Below are 23,273 nucleotides of genomic sequence, written 5' to 3' on the forward strand. Positions count from 1 at the left end.
GCAGAACACCTCCAAACATCTGCCCATTGATTGCAATGGGAAAAACGGCGTTCTGTTCCGTTTTGAAAAATGGCCGCGTAAAAGAACGGCCACAAAAAAGAAGTGCAGGTCGCTTCTTGGGCCATTTTTGGAGCCGTTTTTCATAGACTCTATTGAAAACAGCTCCAAAAACGGCCGTAAAAAATTCAGCGAAAAGGCAGTGGAAAAGGCAGCGAAAAATGCGAGTTACTCAAAAAAATCTGAAAATCAGGAGCTGTTTTCCCGTTCAATAGCGAGCGCCGCATCCAAGTGGTTTTGGAGGGAGGGAGCTCCCTCTCTCACCCCATCGGCACCCTGCAATGGCAATCGCAGGGTGCCAATGGCTTCCATGGCAGCTGGGGGCCTAACAAAGGCCCCTAGGTCTGCCTGTCGTGGATGCCTGCTTAAAAAATAGGTTTTTAAAACATTACACATATTTTGTATCGCCACGTCTGTAACGACCCCACCTATAAAGCGATTATTTTATTTAACCTGCACAATGAACGCCGTAAAAAAATTAAATAAAAAACGATGCCAGAATAGCTGTTCTTTGTTTATCCTGCCTTAAAACAAATGTGATAAAAAGTGATCAAAAAGTTGCATGTACTCCAAAATTATACCAATAAAAACTAGAAGTCGTCCCGCAAAAAACAAGCCCTCATACAGCTGCATCAGCGTAAAAATAAAACAATTATGACTCTTAAAACATGGCGACACAAAAACAAATAATTTTGAAAAAAAAGTGTTTTTACTGTGTAAAAGTAGTAAAGCATAAAAAAAAACTATATAAATTTGGTATCGCCTCAATCGTAATGACCCACTGAATAAAGTTATTATGTTATTTATACCACACAGTATACGGCGTAAATCTAAGATGCAAAAAAGGGTGGCGAAATTTATGGTTTTTTTTCCATTACCCCCCAAAAATGTTAATAAAAGTTAATCAATAAATTATATGTACCCCAAAATGTTGCTATTAAAAATACAACTTGTCCCACATAAAACAAGACCTTATACAGCTATGTCGACGCAAAAATAAAAAAGTTATAGCTCTTGGAATGCGACGATGGAAAAACGCAAAAATAGATTGGTCAATAAGGTTTAAAATAGGCCGGCCATTAAGGGGTCAAACCCTATGTTTGCATGCGTAAAACGTATATGTTTTTGTAACCTTAAATGAGAAATCTTGACTTTACACAGTATGATTTAGCTAAAGAACAAAAAAAAGTATATGTTTTTATAAGTAAGAACGGACACAAACGTATAAAAACGTATACCACAAAAATGTTACAAATGCATACGTTTTTGTAATTTTAAAACGTATATGTCGTTGTATACCACAAACGTGTGCACAAAACGAGATGTGGACTTAGCCTTACTTGCGATGTAGGCTACTGGACAAAGCGATTTTTGGCCATGGGATCATTATTGCTGGATTTAATTATGGTGTAGGTTATTGTAGACTTGAGTTGTTTGTACCATTATCTAGCTGCATAACACAATAAAGCCTCAGCCTGTAATAATAGAAAGTTGTCCATGGTCTGAGGTAGCACAACATCTTTAGACCATAACACTACTACCATCATTTTGACTGTATGAGGTGTCTACTATGAAATGTTGTTTTTTTCTTTTTAACATGCATATTGAGGTCTGTGTAATACAAAGTGATCTATTTGCCCGTAGAACATTATTCCAAATATTATTCTGATATTTTTGTTTTATTTCTGTTGAGCTTCAATTAAATTCTTGGATATCTATTTCTTATTTTTTCTAATTGTGGAGCCATAGAAATTCACCTTAGATAAAGCTAGAGGGACGTGCACTTTTTTAGATGTTCTAAAATGTTTTGCAACTTTTCAGCTGAACAAATCTTTATTAAAGGACTGAAGCAGAATGCAGGCTTGTTTAACCTAAACATTTCAGTGTTAGATGAATACTAAGAAAAACTAGAGTTAGAGTTTGTGTGCATAGGGAAAGATTTGCATAATATCCTCTTTGCATCTGTAGTGTAAGGGTATGTTCACACGGCAGCGTCCGTAACGGCCGAAATTACGGGGCTGTTTCCAGGAGAAAACAGCCCCGTCATTTCAGCCGTAACGGCATTTGCAGGCGCTTGAACGCCGCATCCATTACGGACGTAACTGGAGCTGGTTTTCCATGGAGTCCATGGAAAACGGCTCCATTTACGTCTGAAGAAGTGACATGACAGTTCTTTGGCGCGGGCGTCTATTTACGCGCCGTCTTTTGACAGCGACGCGTAAATATACTCCTCGTGTGAACAGACAAACGTCTGTTTCAATGGGCAGATGTTTGTCAACGCTATCGAGGCGCATTTTCGGACGTAATTCGAGGCGTAAAACGCCCGAATTACGTCCGTAAATAGGCCGTGTGAACATACCCTAAGTCTGATGGTCTCCTAGATCAACAGTCGCTACACATTTCTTACGGTACTTCTGGTGGGCTGGTCATTCCAGAGATTTACCACTGTGCCTAGTCTTCTTCACTTGGAGAAAATTACTCTCTGTGGGTCAATAGAACCCCAGACAGTTAAAAATGGCTTTGTAACCTTACCCAGACTGGAATTATACCTATATCAAAAACTTTTTTTTATCTCTACAGGAATTTCTTTATTGTAGTTTAGTGTTCCCAGAGAGATTGGTTTTCCAGTCAGTAAAAAATGATGGCCTATTAATAGCTGATGGGTCGGGGTTATTGAAGTGAATAAATGGTACGAGCGCTGTGGCCCCTTCAAAATAGCTGTTCGGCCCCCGACCCATCAGCTATTGAAGGCCTCTCCTGAGGATAGGCCATCAAGTTCTATTGGCTGAATACAGAGAGGCAGCATTTCAGTGTGTTAGAGGAGTGGACAGTTACTTATTCACATGAATGATAAGGATCCTAAAATAAGTGCAGTCATAATTTATAAACTGTATATAATTAAATCCCCTTTCTCTAATATTACATTTGATATAAACATCAGAAGCAAATAAAGAAACATTCTGCAACAATACGGAACATATGGAGGAGGACATATTCGTTACAGCACTGTAGAGATGTAGCAATCTTAAACTTGACACTTAAACCTGTCACTGGGTCATATAAGTTAAACTGGTTTATTGACCTGAATATCGCTGTCTCCCTAAATCCAGCGCTGTTTTTTTTGTTTTTTTACTTCTTTGACCCCCCTGTTCCAGAGATATGGCCCACTGTTCTGTTGGCTCCCTATATGCTATTTTGCTATAGTTAGCCAACAGGGCGTGAACTACCCTCAAGCTTCCTCACACTGATTGGTCAGCATCAGTTCCTCTTTAACACGTTAAATATGCTGTGGCAAGAAACTTTAACTCAACTCTTTGTGGCTTTTGTTGTAGTGATATGTTATTAAGCTGCAGCAAGTTATCAGTGTCAAGTTAAAGTTTTCTACGCTACATCTTTAAATTTTTATATATATATATATATATATATATACACAGAATTTTTATAAAATGTCCTAAGGTGCATCTTTGTCTAACATTTAATTATCATTAAGATTTATAGATTATTTTGGATTGAATCTGCCCTGCTTACCAGACACTTGAAGCTCTACTCCACTGTGATCGATCATGGTAGCATTCACTTTACTGTTCACAACCTCATAACTAGTGACTGTAAGCATGGCTGGCTGCTTTCGTCCTTGATATTCATAAGATCCTTTCCAAAGTGAATCCTTAGCAAAAACATCTGCAGGAACTGTAATAGCAACAACATATTAGGAACTTTCTTATGGACGCTTTTACAAATAAAACGTCTTGCATTACTTTTATTGAAATAATGGACATATTTTCATTTCTTAAAGGTCAGTAACGGAAAATATCAACTGAATTGTCAAATATCTATTCAAACCAAGCCCCAGATCACTATTGCTAACAAAAAAAAAAAAAACTGTTAACATAATGACACTAATAAATTGTTAAAAAAAGGGACAGCATCTTACATTGTCAGAGAAGCAAAAATTTAGGGACTGGTAAAACTCAGCACTGGTTGGGAAATTAACAGAGAATCATAATTTCTTACCTGACGTTTTTTGGATAGGAGGCTCCTTAGCTGGAGAAATTGGTTTTCCACTGGGCCTTACATCAGCTGAAAAGAAACAACACTTAACACTTTGTACAGTTATATACTATACTATACTATACTATACTATATAGTTCTGTAGTGTAAGGTATAAACACATACAATATGTTGTACACATACAACAGTCATACAATGTATTTTTTTAATAAAAAACTATTGAAATTCCATATTAGATTGATCCTCAGGATAGAGACCCATGGAAACAGTTATAACAAGTTAATATTAGCTCATTATGACATACATTGAAATAATGTATACATATGAATATTTAATATGCATGACAAAACAAAGGTATGCTTAGTATACACAAGGAAGAACAGAGACTGGGAGTATTACCTTCAGCTAGGTCTACAATTGGTGATACACAAGGGCATCATTCGACTGACAGGTACTTCTGCCAACTCTACCACAAACACTCATGCGCGTCGAAACCCAACATACCCAATCCCTTTTTTCCCGCAACATCTTTTGTTAGTGGTCCTTCCCTCAACATCTGCTTTTGGGGAACAGTCAGCAGGCCCCCATACATATGAGCACATCAGCCAATTCTATCAATATTGGCAGGTTTGGCCAATAATAACTGAATTCTAAGTAAAATTTCATCATGTAATCTTATTACTTTGTTGGGTTTTAGTATCAGATCAGTTTCTGTGAAATCTTTCAAGAGGCATCAATGCCTAACATCATATCAATAATAATCAAACAGACAGAAACCCAAGGAGAGAGGAAGGAGATTTTCGCTCTCAAGACGTATAGCCCAATGAAAATGCCATGAGAGAATATGTTGCCCATAAGCCTTTCTCAGCCTTGGTCTTGTAAATTTCCTCTACCGTGCGGTCCTGAGAACAGATACACTGAATTTTCCCTTTCCAGTTCACAGTACCTTTTATAACACTTTATCTGATTAAGACAATAGTAGCCTATAAAGCACAAACATGGTATTCACTTACCAAGACACACAGGTGGTTTTCCTGTCCAGCTCCCATCCACTCTGCAGGTTCTATGTTCAGAACCTCCAGTCAAATAAAAGCCAGCTTGGCAAGTATAAATCAAGGTGTAGCCCAAAGATGGCAGATCTAATGCTCCAACATTGGCGTGAGGAGGGGTCTCAGGCTGTCTGCAGTTGTGGGCTACAGGAAATAGAAAGTTTACATGTTGAAAAGTCAAATATGCATAACAAGGTTATCTTTAATGAACTTTTCAGTCATCATCTTTCTTAATGTAATCCATCACGTGATAAGAAGCAGGTTCTGGGAATTTCTAGCACTTTATTTTCCAAAACAGATTTTTTTTTGGACTGATATATATTATTTATGTTATTTCATATCATACCATGGCTAACACTAAAGACCAAACCATGATTTCAATCCCAGAACTTGTCAACTTTTATGCTTAATTACACGATTTTGCCACTTTTCTTTATACAGTAAGCTAAACTTACGAATGCACTCTGGCTGTACCCCACTCCAAGTCAAGTTAGGGAGACAGGTCCGTGTAGTAGAGCCTTGTAGTAGGTACCCTTTCTGACACTTGAATAATACGGTACTGCCAACCTGTGTGTAAAAAAAAAGATAAATATGGTTTTTAGATTTTTAGACAAGAGAACACTAAAAAATCGGGAAACTATATTTTATATTATGCATGGAACTATATGGGACACACCTATTTTAGAATAAAGATGCTTTATACTAGGAATTGTTTGTCGTTGACTGTATGCTTTACCTAAAATTATTCCAAAGAGAAGAACTTTGGCTCTACATAACTCTACCATTCAAACAACCACGTTAATATTCTAATTGTAGTGGATTTTCATCAATGGGTGCCTGGGGCGACATCAACAAGCCAGTCTGCCTTGGCTAGGGCTAGGACAGCTATCTGAATCTTTGCCCCAGGCGTCAACCTAGCTACGACTCTGGCTAGGAACCAGGGTCAAGGTGAAGAGCAGTTATTTACCATACGCATAACTAGGTTAAGGACTACCAATCCAGCAATAAATACATGTACTAGGTTTTAGTTTGCAGGATAATTCCTTATAAACTTTAAATAAACAATCATTGAATCAAAAATTCTATAGTACAATTGTCATGATAGAACCCATAAAACATGTTAACTATTGCTATATTGATGAGCTTGGATGTAACATTGATGAATTCTGGAACAGTTCACATAATCAAAATGTTGAGTTAATGTTCTAATTATTCTAGAAGAATAGTACACATCACCTTCTCTTCATTCATTGCATATAGACTGCTTTCCACTGCCAGGAATTGAGTGATCACAGCACTGCCAAATAATTGACAGGATTTTGCAGTTCATTTTCTTGCAGTGATGCGTGGAACTGGGCCAAAATTCAGAGTTTTTTGTTTTTATTCTAGGACTGCTGGCCCAAGCACACACATCACAAGGCATTCACATTTTGGAGAGTTTGCTCACTATTTACCTATGTCTAAAGCTAGATAAGTTAAAGCTGACACAATGCTGGGCTTTTTTCTTCTATTCTGAAAATAGACTGGACCAAGTACTGTTAAAACAATACTTGTTAGTTCTATCAGTATTTTTTTTAAATGGAATTAACTGCATTTTGTGTTATAAAGTAACGGTAAGGAGGCTATAGGGTACTGTCTTATAGCTACATTTACAAATGCACAATTACTTAAATTATACTTTAACTTGTACATTAATTATTAAAGTCAATTATGTTTTTTTTCTCTTATTTTTACTGTCTAGAATGAGTCATATATCAAATCCCCATGCTAATTGCTAAGGGTTGTGCTTAGTAGCATTTCAATGTAACTGATAGAACTGGTCCCACAGAACTACTCATTATGCAACAAACAGTTTTCCTGCTTCCTTTAGGCCATTTTCATGGATCACCGGAGCAGAAATAGAGTAACACACAATGGGCCTCAGGTATAAAAACTGTTCTAAGCAAAAGTGTCAATGTTATCCATAGCAGCCAAGTACATCCCAGCTGTCATCTTCCCAAAGCTGGTTTTTAATTAAATTAGTGATCTGATTAGGTGTTACCGGCAACACTTTTATGCATGATGACTCATGAAGTTCTCTTCTAAAAACATACTGTCAATATTTTACATGACCACAATATAAATTAACAATGCTAACATTTAAAACACTTAAAAGCTATGCAATGAATAAACTCAGGGCTGAATTCACCAAAGGGCATATTAGGCCAGTGCCTAAGGGAAACTCTAGGTGTAGGGCACCTGCTAAAGGGAAAATATACACAAACTCACTGCCCAGTATGTATTTATATGTAAATTATGGGTATTTCTGTGAGAGGAGGACTCCCAAGGTAGGACAGTGAAAGGCATCAGTGGGCGCTAGATATTATGAGAAGCGAACCACAATGTTCTGCTTTGTTTTAAGATTAGACAAATATTTTAAAACCCTACATGGCATTAGGCGTGGCCTACCTAATGGGTGGAATCTAAGGTGCCGAACAATCTGTGCCTACAGGCTCCTAAGATGTAAATCCAGAAATGAATACGCAGTTTCGCTATATTAATATAGCAATAGATAGTGTTGATAATGTTGTGCAAAATATGGGAGGATATATATATATATATATATATATTGTGGGGGTTTAGCATCAGGAGAGGTTGGTACAGCGGTTTCTTAGTAGACAGAGACAGGGACACCGTGCATTAAAGTTCATAGCAGGGCTTTGCCTGTGTTTTATTCTTGTCAAAGAAACAGCCTCTTGTACAACAAGGCAAAATACAAAATAAATCCTGCTCGTCTGAGCACTAACTAAACAAGATATTTTGAAGGAAAGGATGGTTGGATCCAGCGTTCGTGGAAATAAAAGGAATCTTTTTCCAAGTTTTAATTATTCTTGTTAAAAGATAGGGTATTCGATGGCGTATATAGTATCTTGCAATGAAGAAAGGAGTAATGGTAGGTAGCCTACGCGTTTCAGACGGTGTCTCCGTCCTTATTCATGGCTTAGGATAAGAACTCTGACTGTGTATGCTGGGTTTAAATGTGTTTAACCACAGGTGTGTGTTTTTAATTGCGTTCCAGGGATGCCTGGTGTTGGAGCGCAGCCTTTGACCCGCCTCCCACATTGACCGGCTCCTGGGCTCATGGGCTGAATAATCCGAGAATGGTAAGTATCTTTTAAATTGTTTATATATCTGTCAGAACGCTTATGACATGTGTGTATCCACGTAGTTTGTTGACATTCTTGGATAAGCGGACGGGTAAAAAAGCCATGGTCATGCACTATTATTAACCATAGAATAACTGGTCTGAATCGCAAAAAGGAAAAAAATTCAGACATAAAACACTATCCATTTTATATGGATATTTCCATGTCCATCATAATATACTATTACAACTTCCATGACAGCATGCCACATCCACTCGCATTTATCACAAAAAACGTTCTATAATGTAAAAAACATAAGCAGAAGATAAATTTATACCTATCAAGTATAAATATATCACTACCCTCAAATCCCAATTTAATACGATTTTAACCAGCAATATGTATCTCCCAGGACACATAAGCTTTTTAACAGTCTAATCATGAATTTCCAATAATTCATTCTCACAACTTCCGTGAAGAAAAAAACCTAGTTCTTCTTTTTCTACATTTCTCACTCAACCACCATTCACACACAATCTGACTCAATGCAATATAAATCCCAACAATGCGTATTTAGACCATGGCTTTTTTACCCGTCCGCTTATCCAAGAATGTCAACAAACTACGTGGATACACACATGTCATAAGCGTTCTGACAGATATATAAACAATTTAAAAGATACTTACCATTCTCGGATTATTCAGCCCATGAGCCCAGGAGCCGGTCAATGTGGGAGGCGGGTCAAAGGCTGCGCTCCAACACCAGGCATCCCTGGAACGCAATTAAAAACACACACCTGTGGTTAAACACATTTAAACCCAGCATACACAGTCAGAGTTCTTATCCTAAGCCATGAATAAGGACGGAGACACCGTCTGAAACGCGTAGGCTACCTACCATTACTCCTTTCTTCATTGCAAGATACTATATACGCCATCGAATACCCTATCTTTTAACAAGAATAATTAAAACTTGGAAAAAGATTCCTTTTATTTCCACGAACGCTGGATCCAACCATCCTTTCCTTCAAAGTAAACTTTTTTCGTGAGCCACCACGAGGATCCGAGCACCAGGATTATCCATTACAAAAACCAAATCAACTTTTACAAGGTGAGCTGGAGAAATTCTCCCTACATTACTTGTCTCTAAACAAGATATTGTCTAACTATACCAAGTGCCTTCCTACCAGGCACTGGACACAAAGTAACACAGGTCTTTACTCACATAGAATACAGGCTACTCCAGCCTTAGTAGTCTCCAGTCTGAGTCAGGGGTGAGACTGACACACACTGTGTCTGCACCTTTTTATATACAGGCTGCAGGTGCAGCTAATTGAGCAGCAGCCTTGTCCTACAAACAGAGATGGACTAGGGATTGGGGAACCCGCCCTCCTCTTCCCCAATCCAACTCCAGGCCCTTTTTCCGGCTTTTCCTAAAGCCGAGATTGGAAAGCTAGAGCTTTCTATTGCAAAAACTACTCATTCCCTGGAGCCTAGGATACATATGACTGGATTCTAGGGGAAATGTACCTTCCCTCAATGACTTTACCTGTCACTGTCTCACATACCCTCATCCTCTGTTCGAGTCCGTGGGATCGGACACATTTAGCTACAAGGCAGTGTGTCCTAGACAAAGCGTCAGCATTGCCCTGCAGTTTTCCTGCTCTGTGTTCCACAGTATATTTGAAGTTCTGCAAAGTAAGAAACCACCGTGTAACTCTTGCATTTCTCTCTTTAGCTTGACACATCCACGTAAGAGGAGAGTGGTCTGTAACCAACCTAAACCGACGACCCAATAAATAATATCTCAGGGACTCAAGTGCCCACTTAATTGCCAAGCACTCCCGTTCAACTATGCTATAGTTTTTCTCAGCCGGGGTAAGCTTTCTGCTCAAATAGGTCACAGGATGTTCCTCACCACCCACCTCTTGTGACAGAACTGCTCCGAGCCCCACATCAGAAGCATCAGTTTGGACAACAAACTCCTTTTTGAAGTCAGGAGTGACTAAGACTGGTTGGTTACACAGGGCCAGTTTCAACTCTTGAAAGGCGCTTTCAGCCTTCGTGTCCCACTTGACCATGACAGACTTACTTCCCTTGGTAAGATCTGTCAGGGGCGCTGCTGTGCTGGCAAAGTTTGGAATGAAACTGCGGTAATAACCTACAATTCCTAGAAAAGCTCTGACCTGCTTTTTGGTTGAGGGCTGGGGCCAGTTTTGGATAGCCTCAACTTTATTGACATGTGGCCTTATCACCCCTCTCCCAATTATGTACCCCGGATACCGTGCTTCCTCCAAGCCTAAGGAACATTTCTTTGGGTTTGCTGTTAACCCCGCGGCTCTGAGGGAGTTTAGTACTGCTTGTACTTTGGTAAGTGGCTTTCCCAGTCATCACTAAATATTATAATGTCGTCCAGATATGCCGAAGCATACCGACGATGGGGTTTGAGGACTATGTCCATTAACCTTTGAAAGGTCGCTGGAGCCCCATGTAGCCCAAATGGTAAACAAGTATATTGAAACAGACCATCCGGGGTGATGAACGCAGTTTTCTCTTTGGCGCCCTCCGTGAGGGGTACTTGCCAATAGCCTTTGGTTAAATCAAGTGTTGAAAAATACCTTGAATGGCCCAGTCTCTCTATTAACTCGTCAACTCTTGGCATTGGGTATGCGTCAAACTTTGACATCTCATTTAACTTGCGGAAGTCGTTACAGAAACGTAATGACCCATCTGGTTTCGGAATCAATACAATGGGACTTGACCACTCACTTTTTGACTCTTCAATAATCCCAAGGTCTAGCATTTTCTTGACCTCCTCAGATATGGCTTGTCTACGAGCTTCAGGGACTCTGTAGGGTTTCAAGTGGACCCGAACCTGAGGCTCGGTCACAATGTCATGTTTTATTATACTAGTCTGTCATGGCAGTTCTGAAAACACGTCTGTGTTTCTCTGCACAAACTCTTTTGTCTCCTGTTTCTGTGGCTTTGCGAGGGATTCTGACACATACACATCTGGGTTAAGACTATAGGGGGTACTTACTGCCACGAGGGTCTCTCTTTCTTTCTATGGCTTAATTAAGTTTACATGGTATAACTGCACTGTCTTCCTTTTACCTGGTTGGTAAACGTTATAATTTACATCCCCCACCTTTTCAATGATCTCATACGGCCCTTGCCATCTAGCAAGAAATTTGCTTTCTACGGTTGGCACCTTGACCAACACTCGATCACCAGAGTTAAAATTTCTGACTTTAGCAGTTCGGTTATACACCCTGCTCTGAGCATCCTGAGCTTGCTCCAAGTGTTCCTTAACTATCGGCATGACCGCAGCGATTCGGTCTTGCATCAACGTGACATGCTCAATTACACTCCTATAAGGTGTGGACTCTTGCTCCCAGGTTTCCTAGGCTATGTCCAGGAGACCACGGGGTTGTCTGCCGTATACAATTTCAAAAGGAGAAAACCCTGTGGATGATTGAGGAACTTCACGTACAGCGAACATCAAATAGGGCAGAAGACAGTCCCAATCCTTCCCATCCTTACTAACCACCTTCCTCAACATGCCTTTTAATGTCTTATTGAATCTTTCGACAAGACCATCAGTTTGAGGGTGATATATAGAGGTACGCAGGTGTTTAATTTTCAGCAGTTTACATAATTCCTTGGTGATTTTGGACATAAAGGGAGTTCCCTGATCGGTAAGGATTTCCTTAGGTAAACCAGTACGGGAAAACATGTAAAACAACTCTCTTGCAGTGGCTTTTGAAGAGGAATTTCGCAAAGGGACTGCCTCAGGGTAGCGTGTGGCATAGTCCAACACCACTAGGATATATTGATGTCCTCTAGAGGATTTGACTAAAGGGCCGACCAGATCCATGGCAATTCTTTCAAAAGGGATCCCAATGATAGGCAAAGGCACCAGCGTACTCCTAAAATGTGGCATAGGAGCCGTTATCTGACACTCCGGGCAGGACTTGCAATACCTCTGTACTTCCGTATATCCCCGCCGGCCAGAAGAATCGTTGTAAGATACGCTCTCTGGTCTTTTCGCAACCTAGATGTCCACCCAGCACGTGTTTATGAGCCAGGTCCAACACTGTTCTACGATACGGTTGGGGTATCACCAGCTGTTCAACAACCTCCCCACGTACGTTATCTATCCGATACAGCAAATCCTGGTTAACCGCCATGTGTGGAAACACCTTATCAGCCCCTGGATGTTGAGGCACTCCATTTAATACCTTAGTATTTTCCCTGGCTTTTAAAAATGTGGGATCGCTAAGTTGAGCAGTCCCAAAATTGTTACGTGATACATTTAACTCTGGTATATCAGAAATTTCCTCCTGCTCATCTGTTTCACCAGCAAAAACAGCCAGAGGAAATTTATCAGGCTCAGTGGTCACCCCTACTGCTGGCACCTCAGCATCCTCGTTAAAGGGTTCTGGGCTAATCACAGCGTACACATTAATACCATCATTAACATTTACAGTGGAGGTTACATCTTTCTTCCTCCACAAGTCCCAGAACACTGGGAAGTCTCTCCCCAGGAACACACTGTGCATCAGGGACTTGACCACACCCACTTCATGGCAAGCGGTTCCACAGGAAGTCTCTAGAGTGACCAAAGCGGTGGGGTATTCTTTAGTGTCCCCATGAATGCACAGGACCCCTATACTATGTCCTCTGAATGTTCCAGGGTCTATCAGGCTGGCATGCACCAGGGTAACCAGACTCCCAGAATCCAGCAAGGCACTCACAGTACACCCTTCCACTTTTACGACACACATTTGTTGTGCAGTCTCGTAAACCGTCTCAGCAGAACAAACAGGACGTGCAAACAAGGATATTTGCCTTGCTGCATCACACTCCATTGGCTCAGTAGTCAGGGGACAATTGGCAGCAATATGCCAAGGTCCAAAACACCGCCAGCACTGAATGCGGCCCCGGTCCCCAACTTGAGACCCTGGTCTGGCCTTCAGTGTCTCTCTGGGATTTCTTCTCTCCGTCTGCTCCCCTTCTGAGCCACCTCCCTTAAAGACATTTCTCACCCCTCTAGTAAATGGAACAGTCTTACCGGGTGCTCCGCACGATTTGCTGTTCCTGGGGTTAGAACATCCAGGCGGTACTTCTTGGAGTAGATCCTGAGTAGCTCTGTACCTTTCAATCAGGTTCACCAGCTGTTCCGCATCTGTAGGATCTCCTTCACCGACCCAACGCTGAACTTTCGGTGGTAAGGAGCGGATGTATTTGTCAAGCACCACTCTCTCCACGATCTGCGCAGGGGTTGATTCCTCTGGATGTAGCCATTTCCTTGCAAGATGGACAAGATCATACATTTGTGATTGGGCAGGTAGGTGTTCCACAAAAGTCCAGTTGTGCACCCGTCGAGCACGCACATTCATATTAACACCCAGACGGGCAAGGATCTCACCCTTCAGCTTGGAGTAATCCTTGGCATCCTGCTCATTGAGATCATAGTACGCCTTTTGGAGGCTCTCCGGTTAGGAAAGGTGCCACCACTGCTGCCCACTGATCTGAAGATAACTTCTCTCATTCTGCCACTCGCTCAAACACCATGAGATAGGCCTCAACGTCGTCGGTGGGTGTCATCTTCTGCAGAGATGTCTGTACCGCTGCACGAGTGGTTTGGCGCAAACCATGAGGACCCGCTGACCTCTCCACTGAGGCCTGAATTTGGTCTTGCAAATGGCGATTCATTTGCTGCTGTTCTTTTAAGGCCAGTCTGTGGGCTTCACCCAGCAGAATATTGGTTTCAGCCTGTGCACGAATGGCTTCCTCGTGCACCATTCGCTGAGTCGCGCTGCTTTCTTGCAAAGCTGTGCTTATCTTCCCCTGGTTGATATTAGCCTGAATCAGCTGTTTAAGTATTTCATCCATTTTAACAGTCTCTTTTTCTAGCCCTGTTGCCGCCTTCACCCAAGACATACACTTCCAAGAACTCTCGGGGAGAAAAAAAAATGGTGTTGTTGCCCCTAGCAACGATTTTCCGCTTGGAGCAGCAAAAGTCCTTTTAAATAGGTGTATGTCTCTTTAAGACCGTGCCCGCATCGGCCACCATATGTGGGGGTTTAGCATCAGGAGAGGTTGGTACAGCGGTTTCTTAGTAGCCAGAGACAGGGACACCGTGCATTAAAGTTCATAACAGGGCTTTGCCTGTGTTTTATTCTTATCAAAGAAACAGCCTCTCGTCTGAGCACTAACTAAACAAGATATTATCTAACTATACCAAGTGCCTTCCTACCAGGCACTGGACACAAAGTAACACAGGTCTTTACTCACATAGAATACAGGCTACTCCAGACTTAGTAGTCTCCAGTCTGAGTCAGGGGTGAGACTGACACACACTGTGTCTGCACCTTTTTATATACAGGCTGCAGGTGCAGCTAATTGAGCAGCAGCCTTGTCCTACAAACAGAGATGGACTAGGGATTGTGGAACCCACCCTGCTCTTCCCCAATCCAACTCCAGGCCCTTTTTCCGGCTTTTCCTTAACCCGAGATTGGAAAGCTAGAGCTTTCTATTGCAAAAACTACTCATTCCCTGGAGCCTAGGATACATATGACAGGATTCTAGGGGAAATGTACCTTCCCTCAATGACTTTACCTGTCACTGTCTCACAATATATATATATATATATATATTGGTGTTAGTATTCATTAAGTTGGTGGAAGGACCTTTCACAATTGTAGTCCTGGGAAAAGCTGCGAACATAGTATAATTGTGAAAGAGCATGGGATAACATCACTGGCAATACATTCTATGGGAGAGATTTATTAAGACTGGCGTTTCATACTCTAGTCTTAATAAGGAAAAAACTGGAATAAGATGCAACAAAGTTATAACGGCCAGCACCACATGATCACGGCAGCTGATTGCAATCATTCACAATTTTTAGGGGACAGAAAATACCTTAAAAATTAAAAATTATCCAGTACCTGGAACCCTTGAGAGCTGTTCTGCATTCCATATGTTGGTATACCAGAATCAGAGCAGGTTGTGTGGGAGGGATCTATAAAAAGCAAAGAGATATAGGTTATAGGTTGGTCTATTATGCCAACAAATAGTTAATAAATTGGGTGTAAAATAAAGCTGGTATGAATTTTTTTATGTACAGTATAGTGCAGTACAATTATTTATATGGGTGGTAAGCCAAGCCTTTCTAAATCTGAATTTGCAATCATTTCACAAAAAACTAAATTAATTAAAAATATTACATGAGTAACTAGCTTTTTCCATTTAACATATACTTAACCCCTTATGAATTGATAGACACAAAATAATAATTCATTTTAAAGGCTATGTAAACCATTGAAATTGGTTTTTTTTGTGTGATTTTTTTTTATAAAAATGTCAGTCAGTGCGTTTGGTGAGACTTTATAAATAGTTTTTATGCAAAATTATTTTTACTTTTTGAGATACAGCTATATATCCTGTATACAGAGCAGCTGTATCGTTCGCTGAATCCTGTACCCGTCTGGTCCACAGGACTGACAGGTTCAGTGAAAGTCGGTCCTGCATGTATCTGACACGCAGGATTCATCTGTTATCCATCACATCTAAGTTCATATCTTAGATGTGACAGATTACAGATGGATCCTGCATGTCAAAAACACGCAGGACTCACTGACACTGAACCCTTCAGGTCCGCGGGACTGACAGATTTAGGTCTTAGCGAAAGATATTGCTGCTTTGTATACAGGATACAGAGAAATTATATCTCAAAAAGTAAAAATAATTTTTAATAAAAACGAATTATAAAGTTGCACCAATCACGCTGACTGACATTTTTATAAAATAATAAAAAAAATCACTTTTAAAGGTTACATTGCCTTTAAGGTTAATTGATAAATATTGCTAAAAAAACAGAAAAAAATGTAGTCAGTTAAACTGTTTATGCATCCGCTAAACTAAACTTTTAAGAATATACTATTACCGATGTACAATGACTACACACAGGAAGACAAATATTTCACAAATATGGTATCTTGCAGAGTCTAACTGCTGCATCACTCAAAGATACAGTATGTACACAAACTAACAAAAACACAAGCTCTTAATACCAACTAACCAATGCAGCTTGGCTGAGTTCCACTCCAAGAGCCATCTGATTGGCAGAACCTTCTCGATGATCCCACCAAGACGAGGGGAGGGGGACATGAGAAAGATATAGATGAACGGTAGTTAAAGCCTCTGTCCACCCTCCGAGCATGAGCAGGAATGCCAGGATCCCCGCAGAACACAGCTATGAATAATAAGACACAATGATTTTTGTCATTCATTTACACATTCATTAATGTACTTTACTCAAAATCAAGTTTGTACACTTACGGAAGCATTGTGGAACCTCCCCTATCCAACTCCTGTTGCTCTCACATGTCAGGATGGCTGGTAAGGACAGCTGATAACCTTCTAAGCAAGTGTATGAAAGGCTGGAACCCCACAGAAAGTCAGACCCTACTGCCTTGCCATTAGGGATGGATGGAGGAGACGGGCAAGTAATAGCTTTAATGAAGACAAAATACAACTTAATTTCAAAATAAGTCACAGAAGGAAAAAAGTACATAAATTCTAAGACAGCTCCTCTTTTCTCTATAGTTTTAGCAGAATACTCAGCTACCGTAGACCATTAACCTTGGGAAGGCAGCTACACCCTATATATTCCTATACCTACCTTTGCAAATTGGCTTTGTTTCATTCCAGGTACGGTCTTTAGTACAGTAAAGTGTTGATGATCGGTCTGACTCCATCATATATCCAGGTAAACACTGGAAGGATACTGTGTGATTGTAATGAAAGTCATTGTCCAGTCGGATACCATTAGCTGGTGTTCCAGGGTCCCCACAGTTGATTACTGTAGAAAACAGACAATTGAACATATAAAAGGGTAAATTCCCATACACTAGTAGGCTGCAAACAGGTTACCTAAAAAAATGGCACCATAGCTTCACTACTTTCCCCTTCAAATCATGGAGATCTTTGATACCTCTGACAGAGACTTTGTTTTGCCACAACTAAATATGACTACAGATCAGCAATTCTCAAAATAGTACATGTTCTACTTTGACTACTGTTGATGGTATTGCTTTGGTTTACGTGGACAAGCACAAAGTTTGGTCAGGATTAGCAGTGCTTGCTAACCCATGACATTTTGTGGGTTGCTGACAGATTTTCTGTAGTAACAGTACTGATCCTTGAGAAACCTTGTGAGTGATGACCGCATTCGCTGACTTCATGATTTCTTGCAGTAACATATACAAGTGCCTTGCGAAAATATTCACACCCTTGGTGTTTTTCCTATTTTGTTGCAATAAAATCAGGAAATTAATTTTAGATTTGATTTGATGCATTTGACCTGACAAGTAATCCAAATTGTTACAGTGGAATGAAAAACAAAAACAAACCTAGTTTAAAAAAAAACAAACTAAAATTTAAAAAAAAGTTGTGAATGCATATGCTATAGATTCCCTAAATAAGAACTGGTCAAACCAATTAACTTCAGAAGGGAAATAATTAGTTGATTAACATTCCCCTGTCTGCTATCAAAGTGTCACATGATGTGTCACATGATGTCAGTATAAATACACCTGTTCTAAAAGGCCCCTGCGTCTGCACCACCATCAAGAAAGCAACATGAAGACTAAGGAGCTCTCCAAATAGGCCAGAGACAAAGTTGTGAAGAAGTATAGATCATGGTGGGTTAAAAAATATATGCCAAACTTTGTACATTTATCAGAGCACCATTAAATAAATTATAACAGAATGAAAAATAAATGCCACAACTACAAACCTAACAAAAGATGGACAACCTCACAGACCGGCAAGGGCCCTCCTTGCCGGTCTGTGAGTTTGTCCAGCATTAATCATATCACCAACGATTACACTGAAAGAGCTAAAAAAAAAAAACACAGCGAAGATGGAAGTATCTGTCCATTGTAATACACTACAAGCTGTACACTCCACAGAGTTGGGTTTTATGTAAAGTGGACAGAAAAAAGTCATTGTATAAAGAAAAACATAAGAAAACATGTTTTGTGTTCACCAAACAGCATGTGGCAGACTCCACAAACACATGGAAGAAAGTCCTCTGGTCAGATAAGACTAAAATTAAACTTTTTGGGCATCATGGGAATCGCTATGTGTGATGCAAACCAAAACTTCCACGTACTGAAAACAGGGACACCTAGCGCCATATATAATTAGGAAGCTAGGAGCCCGGCTCCTTGAACTGTGTTTGGTCTGGGAAATTCGTCTGACATGCGGTCCGTATATCACGAACCGAACACGGCCAAGTGAATAAGGCCTTACTTGAAGGAGTTGGAGCAGTTTTGTCTGGAAGAATGGATAACAATCTCAGTGTCCAGATGTGCTAAGCTAATAGAGAGATACCCCAAGACACTTGCTTCTCTAATTTCAGCAAAACGTGGCTCCACAAAGTATTAACATTCATGGGGTAAACAATTCTGCACATTAAACATCTCTGTTTTTTGTCTTAATTATTGTTTGTGTCACAGTAAAATCTATTTTGCACCTTCAGAGTGGTAGGTATGTTATGTAAATCAAATGGTAAAAACCACCCAAAAAAAAAATCTATTTTAACCCCTTCCCGACATCCGCCGTATATGTACGGCACTGTCAGGCAGGGCTTCTCGCAATGCATAGTACCATTATATCGCGGGTGATAGTGCGGGCTCAGGAGCGGAGCCCGTACCATCACCGCCGGGTGCCAGCTGTATATTACACCTGACACCCTGATGTAACGGCCAAGATCCGGCTGACTAACCCCTCAGATGCTGCGTTCTATAGAGATCGCAGCATCTAAGTAGTTTTCTAGCCACTGGCACCCCAGCAACGTGATCGCTGGGTTGCTGGTGGCTGCAATGACGACCGGAGGCCAAATACTGGCCCCCCGGTCTGCCAGCAACGGAAGCCTCCTATGCCACGCTCGGAGGCGAGCCTAAAAGGCTTCCGGTTCCATCGTCAAAATGGTGTCGGCTCAGCTTCCGGCTCAGAAGCAGGTAGTGTCCGCTGTATGTTACAGTAGACACCTTGCTGTAAAGCCAGGAACCGGAACTAGCTCCGATCCCTGCCACTAACCCCTTAAATGCAGTGATCGAGAGTGATCGCTGCATCTTAGTGGTTTGTAGCAAATCGGCAGCTCTGCCATGCGATGGCAGGGTCTCCGACTTCTACTATGGACACAGGAGGCCTAACAACGGCCTCCTGTCTGCCATTACAGAAGCCAATTAGGCCCTGTTCAGAGGCGGAGCCTGATCGGCTTGCTGTCAGTGAACTACTGACATTTCTAATACATTGCACTACATAGGCACTGCAATGTATTAGAACATCAATCAAACAGTTGGACCTTCAATTCCCCTAGTGGGACTAAAAAAAAGTGTAAAACGAAAGTGTAAAAAAAATAGTTGTAAAAAGTAAAATAAAAGTTTCAAGTAATAAAATAAAACAAAATAGACACTTTTTCCCTTATCAAGTCATTTGTTAACAAAAAAATAATAAATCATACGTGTTTGGTATTGCCGCATCCGTAACCTCCTGAACTATAAAAATATTATGTTATTTGTTCTGCGCAGTGAACAAATAAAAAATAACTAAAAAGTACTGCCAGAATTGCTTTTGTTTTGGTCACTTTGTCTTACAAAAATTTTAAAAAAGTGATCAAAAAGTCGCATGTATCAAAAAATGGTACCTATAAAAACCATAGCTCATCTCACAAAAAACAAGCCCTCATACAGCTCCGTAGATGAAAAAAATGAAAACAATATGGCTCTTACAACATGGCGACAGAAAAAATAAATTTTTTACAAAAGTAATTTTATTGTGCAAAAAGTTGTAAAACATAAAAAAGTTCTGTAAATTTGGTATCGCCGAAATTGTACAGACCCGCAGAATAAAGTTAATTGTAATTTATGACACGTGGTGAACGCTATATAAAAAAAACTAAAACACTATATCAGAATTGCTGTTTTTTGGTCACCTTTCCTCCCAAAAAATAGGATAAAAAGTGATCAAAAAGTCGTATGTACCACAAAATGGTACCAATAATAACTACAGCTCGTCCCGCAAAAAAACAGCCCTCATACCACTACGTCTATGAAAAAAATAAGTTAAGGCACCAATAAGTCAGGAAAGAAAAATATGCAGTTGTGAAGGCCCAAGGGGAACATTTCTTCTGTTTCAAGAGGTGATTTATCAATACACTAAAATTAGGGAACCAGGAAGGGGAGGGACCAAACATATCTCCTGGAAGCGAGGGTGCCAGTATTATATCAGGACAACACTTCCTAGCAAAATTCTCCAAACTGCAAAGGTGCAGAATGCGGACCAAAAGGGGGATAAGAAATGACATTTGTCAGTGCGACTCTGGCCTGTGTATAAAGGATTGCTTCACAACGTAACACACATCTATGGATTATTTTACCCCATTATCATACCACCTGACTATGCCCCTGATGTACTCTGCCCAGCTTACATATGCCCATACATTATAATCTAAAATACCAGTAAAACTTCAAACAAAACTACTACCAACATAATCCACGCTCCAAAAGCCAAATGACGCTCCCTCCCTTCTGAACCCTACAGCGTGCCCAAACAGCTGTTTACTTCCACATATATGGCATCACCATACCCAGGAGAACCCTTTTAACAATTTATGGGGTATGTGTCCCTAGTGGCAAAAGCGGGTATGATATATTTGCCACTGAAATGGCATATTTGGGAAAAATTGCTACTTTTACTTTGCACCATCCGCAGCGCAATCATTTATGGAAAAGATCTGTGGGGTGAAAATGCTCAGTATACCCCTTAATAAATGCCTTGAGGGGTGTAGTTTCCAAAATGGGGTCACTTCTCTCGGGTTTCTTTTATTATTTCACATCAGAGCCTCTGCAATTGTTAACCAATACTTTGTAAGTTGCCAAATTAGGCCTCAATTTCGCATGGTACTCTTTCACTCCTGAGCCCTGTCGATTGTCCAGGCAAAAGATTAGGGCCACATGTAGATTGTTTCTAAAACCGGGAAACACAGCATAATAATTAGAGAGCTGTCTTGTTATGGTGGCACAAGCTGGGCCCCACATATTGGCAGATCTATAGAAAACATCCCATTTTCACTCTGCAACATCGAGTGCACAGTAATTTCTACAAAACACCTGCAGTGTTATCATGCTCACTACACCCCTAGGTGAATATCTTGAGGACTGTAGTTTCCAAAATGGGGTTACTTCTGGGGGTTTCCATAGTTTTGGTCCCACAGGTGCTTTGCAAATGCGACATAGTGCCCAGAAACAAATCCAGCAAAATATGCACTCCAAATGCCAAATGGCGCTCCTTCTCTTCTGAGCCCTACTCTGTGCCCAAACAGCAGTTTATGACCACATATGGGGTATTGCCGTACTCAGGAGAAATTGCTTTACAAATGTTGGGGTGCTTTTTCTCTTTTTAATTGTTGAGAAAATGAAAAATGTTTTAGCTAAATCTACGTCTTATTGGACGTCTTTTTTTTATTTTCACTGCCCAATTCTAATAAAATCTCCGAAACACCTGTGAGGTAAAAATGCTCACTACACCACTAGATAAATTCCTCAAAGTGTGTAGTTTCCCAAATGAAGTCACTTTTGGGGAGTTTCCACTGTTTTGGTCCCACAGGGGCATTGCAAACGTGACATGGTGCCAAGAAACAAATCCAGCAAATCTGCGCTCCAAAAGCCAAATAGCACACTTTCCCTTCTGAGCTCTGCCGTGTGCCCAAACAGCGGTTTATGACAACATATGAGGTGTTTCCATACTCTGGAGAAGTTGCTTTACAAACGTTGGAGTTCTTTTTTTCCTTTATTTTTTAGGAAATTAAGAATTTTGAGCTAAATCTACATTTTATTGAAAACATTTTTAGTTTTTTTTCACTGCCCAATTCTAATAAAAACTATGAAACACCCCACTCTCTGTGGAGTCAAAATACTCACTACATCCTAGACTAATTGCTCAGGGGGTGTAGTTTCCTGAATGGAGTCCCTTTTGGGGGGTTTCTACTGTACTGGTACCTCAGGGGCTTTGCAAATGCGACATGGTGCCGAGAAACCAATCCAGCAAAATATGCGCTCCAAAAGCCAAATGGCGCTCCTTCCCTTCTAAGTTTTGCCGTGTGCCCAAACAACAGTTTATGGCCACATATGGGTTATTAACGTACTCTGGAGAAGTTGTTTTACAAATATTGGGCGGCTTTTTCTTTATTTCTTGTGGAATTTTTTTTTTTTAAGCTAAAACGACATCTTATTGGAGAAATGTAAAAAATTGTATTTTCACGTCCAAATTCTTATAAAATCTATGAAACACCTGCGGGTTCAAAATGTACACTACACCCCTAGATGAATTCTTGGTGGGAGTAGTTTCCAAAATGGGGTCTTTTTTGGGGAGTTTCTTTTGTTTTGGCATGACAAGACTTCTTTAAACCTGACATGGTGCCTAAAATATAATCTAATAAAAAGAAGGCTCCAAAATCCACTAGGTGCCACTTTGCTTCTGAGGCCGGTGTTTCAGTCCATTAGCACACTACGGCCACATGTGGGATATTTCTAAAAACTGCAGAATCTGGGAAATAAATATTAAGTTGCATTTCTCTTGTAAAACCTTCTGTGTTACAGAAAAAAATGAATTAAAAATGAATTTCTGCAAAAAAAAAAAAAAAAATTTTAAAATTTCACCTCTACTTTGCTTTAATTCTTGTGAAACACCTAAAGGGTTAAGAAACTTTCTGAATGCTGTTTTGAATACTTTGAGGGGTGCAGTTTTTAAAATAGGGTGATTTATGGGGGATTTCTAAGATATAGGACCCTCAAAACCACTTCAGAACTGAACTGGCCCATGAAAAAATTGCCTTTTGAAATTTTCTTGAAAATGTGAGAAATTGCTGCTAAAGTTCTAAGCCTTGAAACGTCCTAGAAAATAAAAGGACGTCCAAAAAACAATGCAAGCATAAAGTAGTGGGAAATGTTAA

General features: G+C 40.3%; 1 protein-coding gene across 3 annotated transcripts in view; it reads right to left on the reverse strand.

Moving 5' to 3' along the window:
• The window catches only part of CSMD2 (CUB and Sushi multiple domains 2), an 897,842-nt gene that overhangs the window by 10,302 nt on the left and 864,267 nt on the right, over positions 1–23,273 (reverse strand). For all 3 annotated transcript variants that reach the window (XM_075853183.1, XM_075853184.1, XM_075853185.1), the window contains 8 exons: positions 16,935–17,114; positions 16,592–16,765; positions 16,332–16,505; positions 15,199–15,272; positions 5,573–5,684; positions 5,082–5,261; positions 4,072–4,137; positions 3,586–3,747 (listed from right to left, as the gene is read on the reverse strand). In XM_075853183.1, the coding sequence (XP_075709298.1) occupies positions 3,586–3,747; positions 4,072–4,137; positions 5,082–5,261; positions 5,573–5,684; positions 15,199–15,272; positions 16,332–16,505; positions 16,592–16,765; positions 16,935–17,114 (1,122 nt within the window). The remainder of the gene's footprint in view (positions 1–3,585; positions 3,748–4,071; positions 4,138–5,081; positions 5,262–5,572; positions 5,685–15,198; positions 15,273–16,331; positions 16,506–16,591; positions 16,766–16,934; positions 17,115–23,273) is intronic.

This window comes from Rhinoderma darwinii, chromosome 2 (assembly GCF_050947455.1).
Source record: "Rhinoderma darwinii isolate aRhiDar2 chromosome 2, aRhiDar2.hap1, whole genome shotgun sequence".
Lineage (NCBI taxonomy): Eukaryota > Metazoa > Chordata > Amphibia > Anura > Rhinodermatidae > Rhinoderma > Rhinoderma darwinii.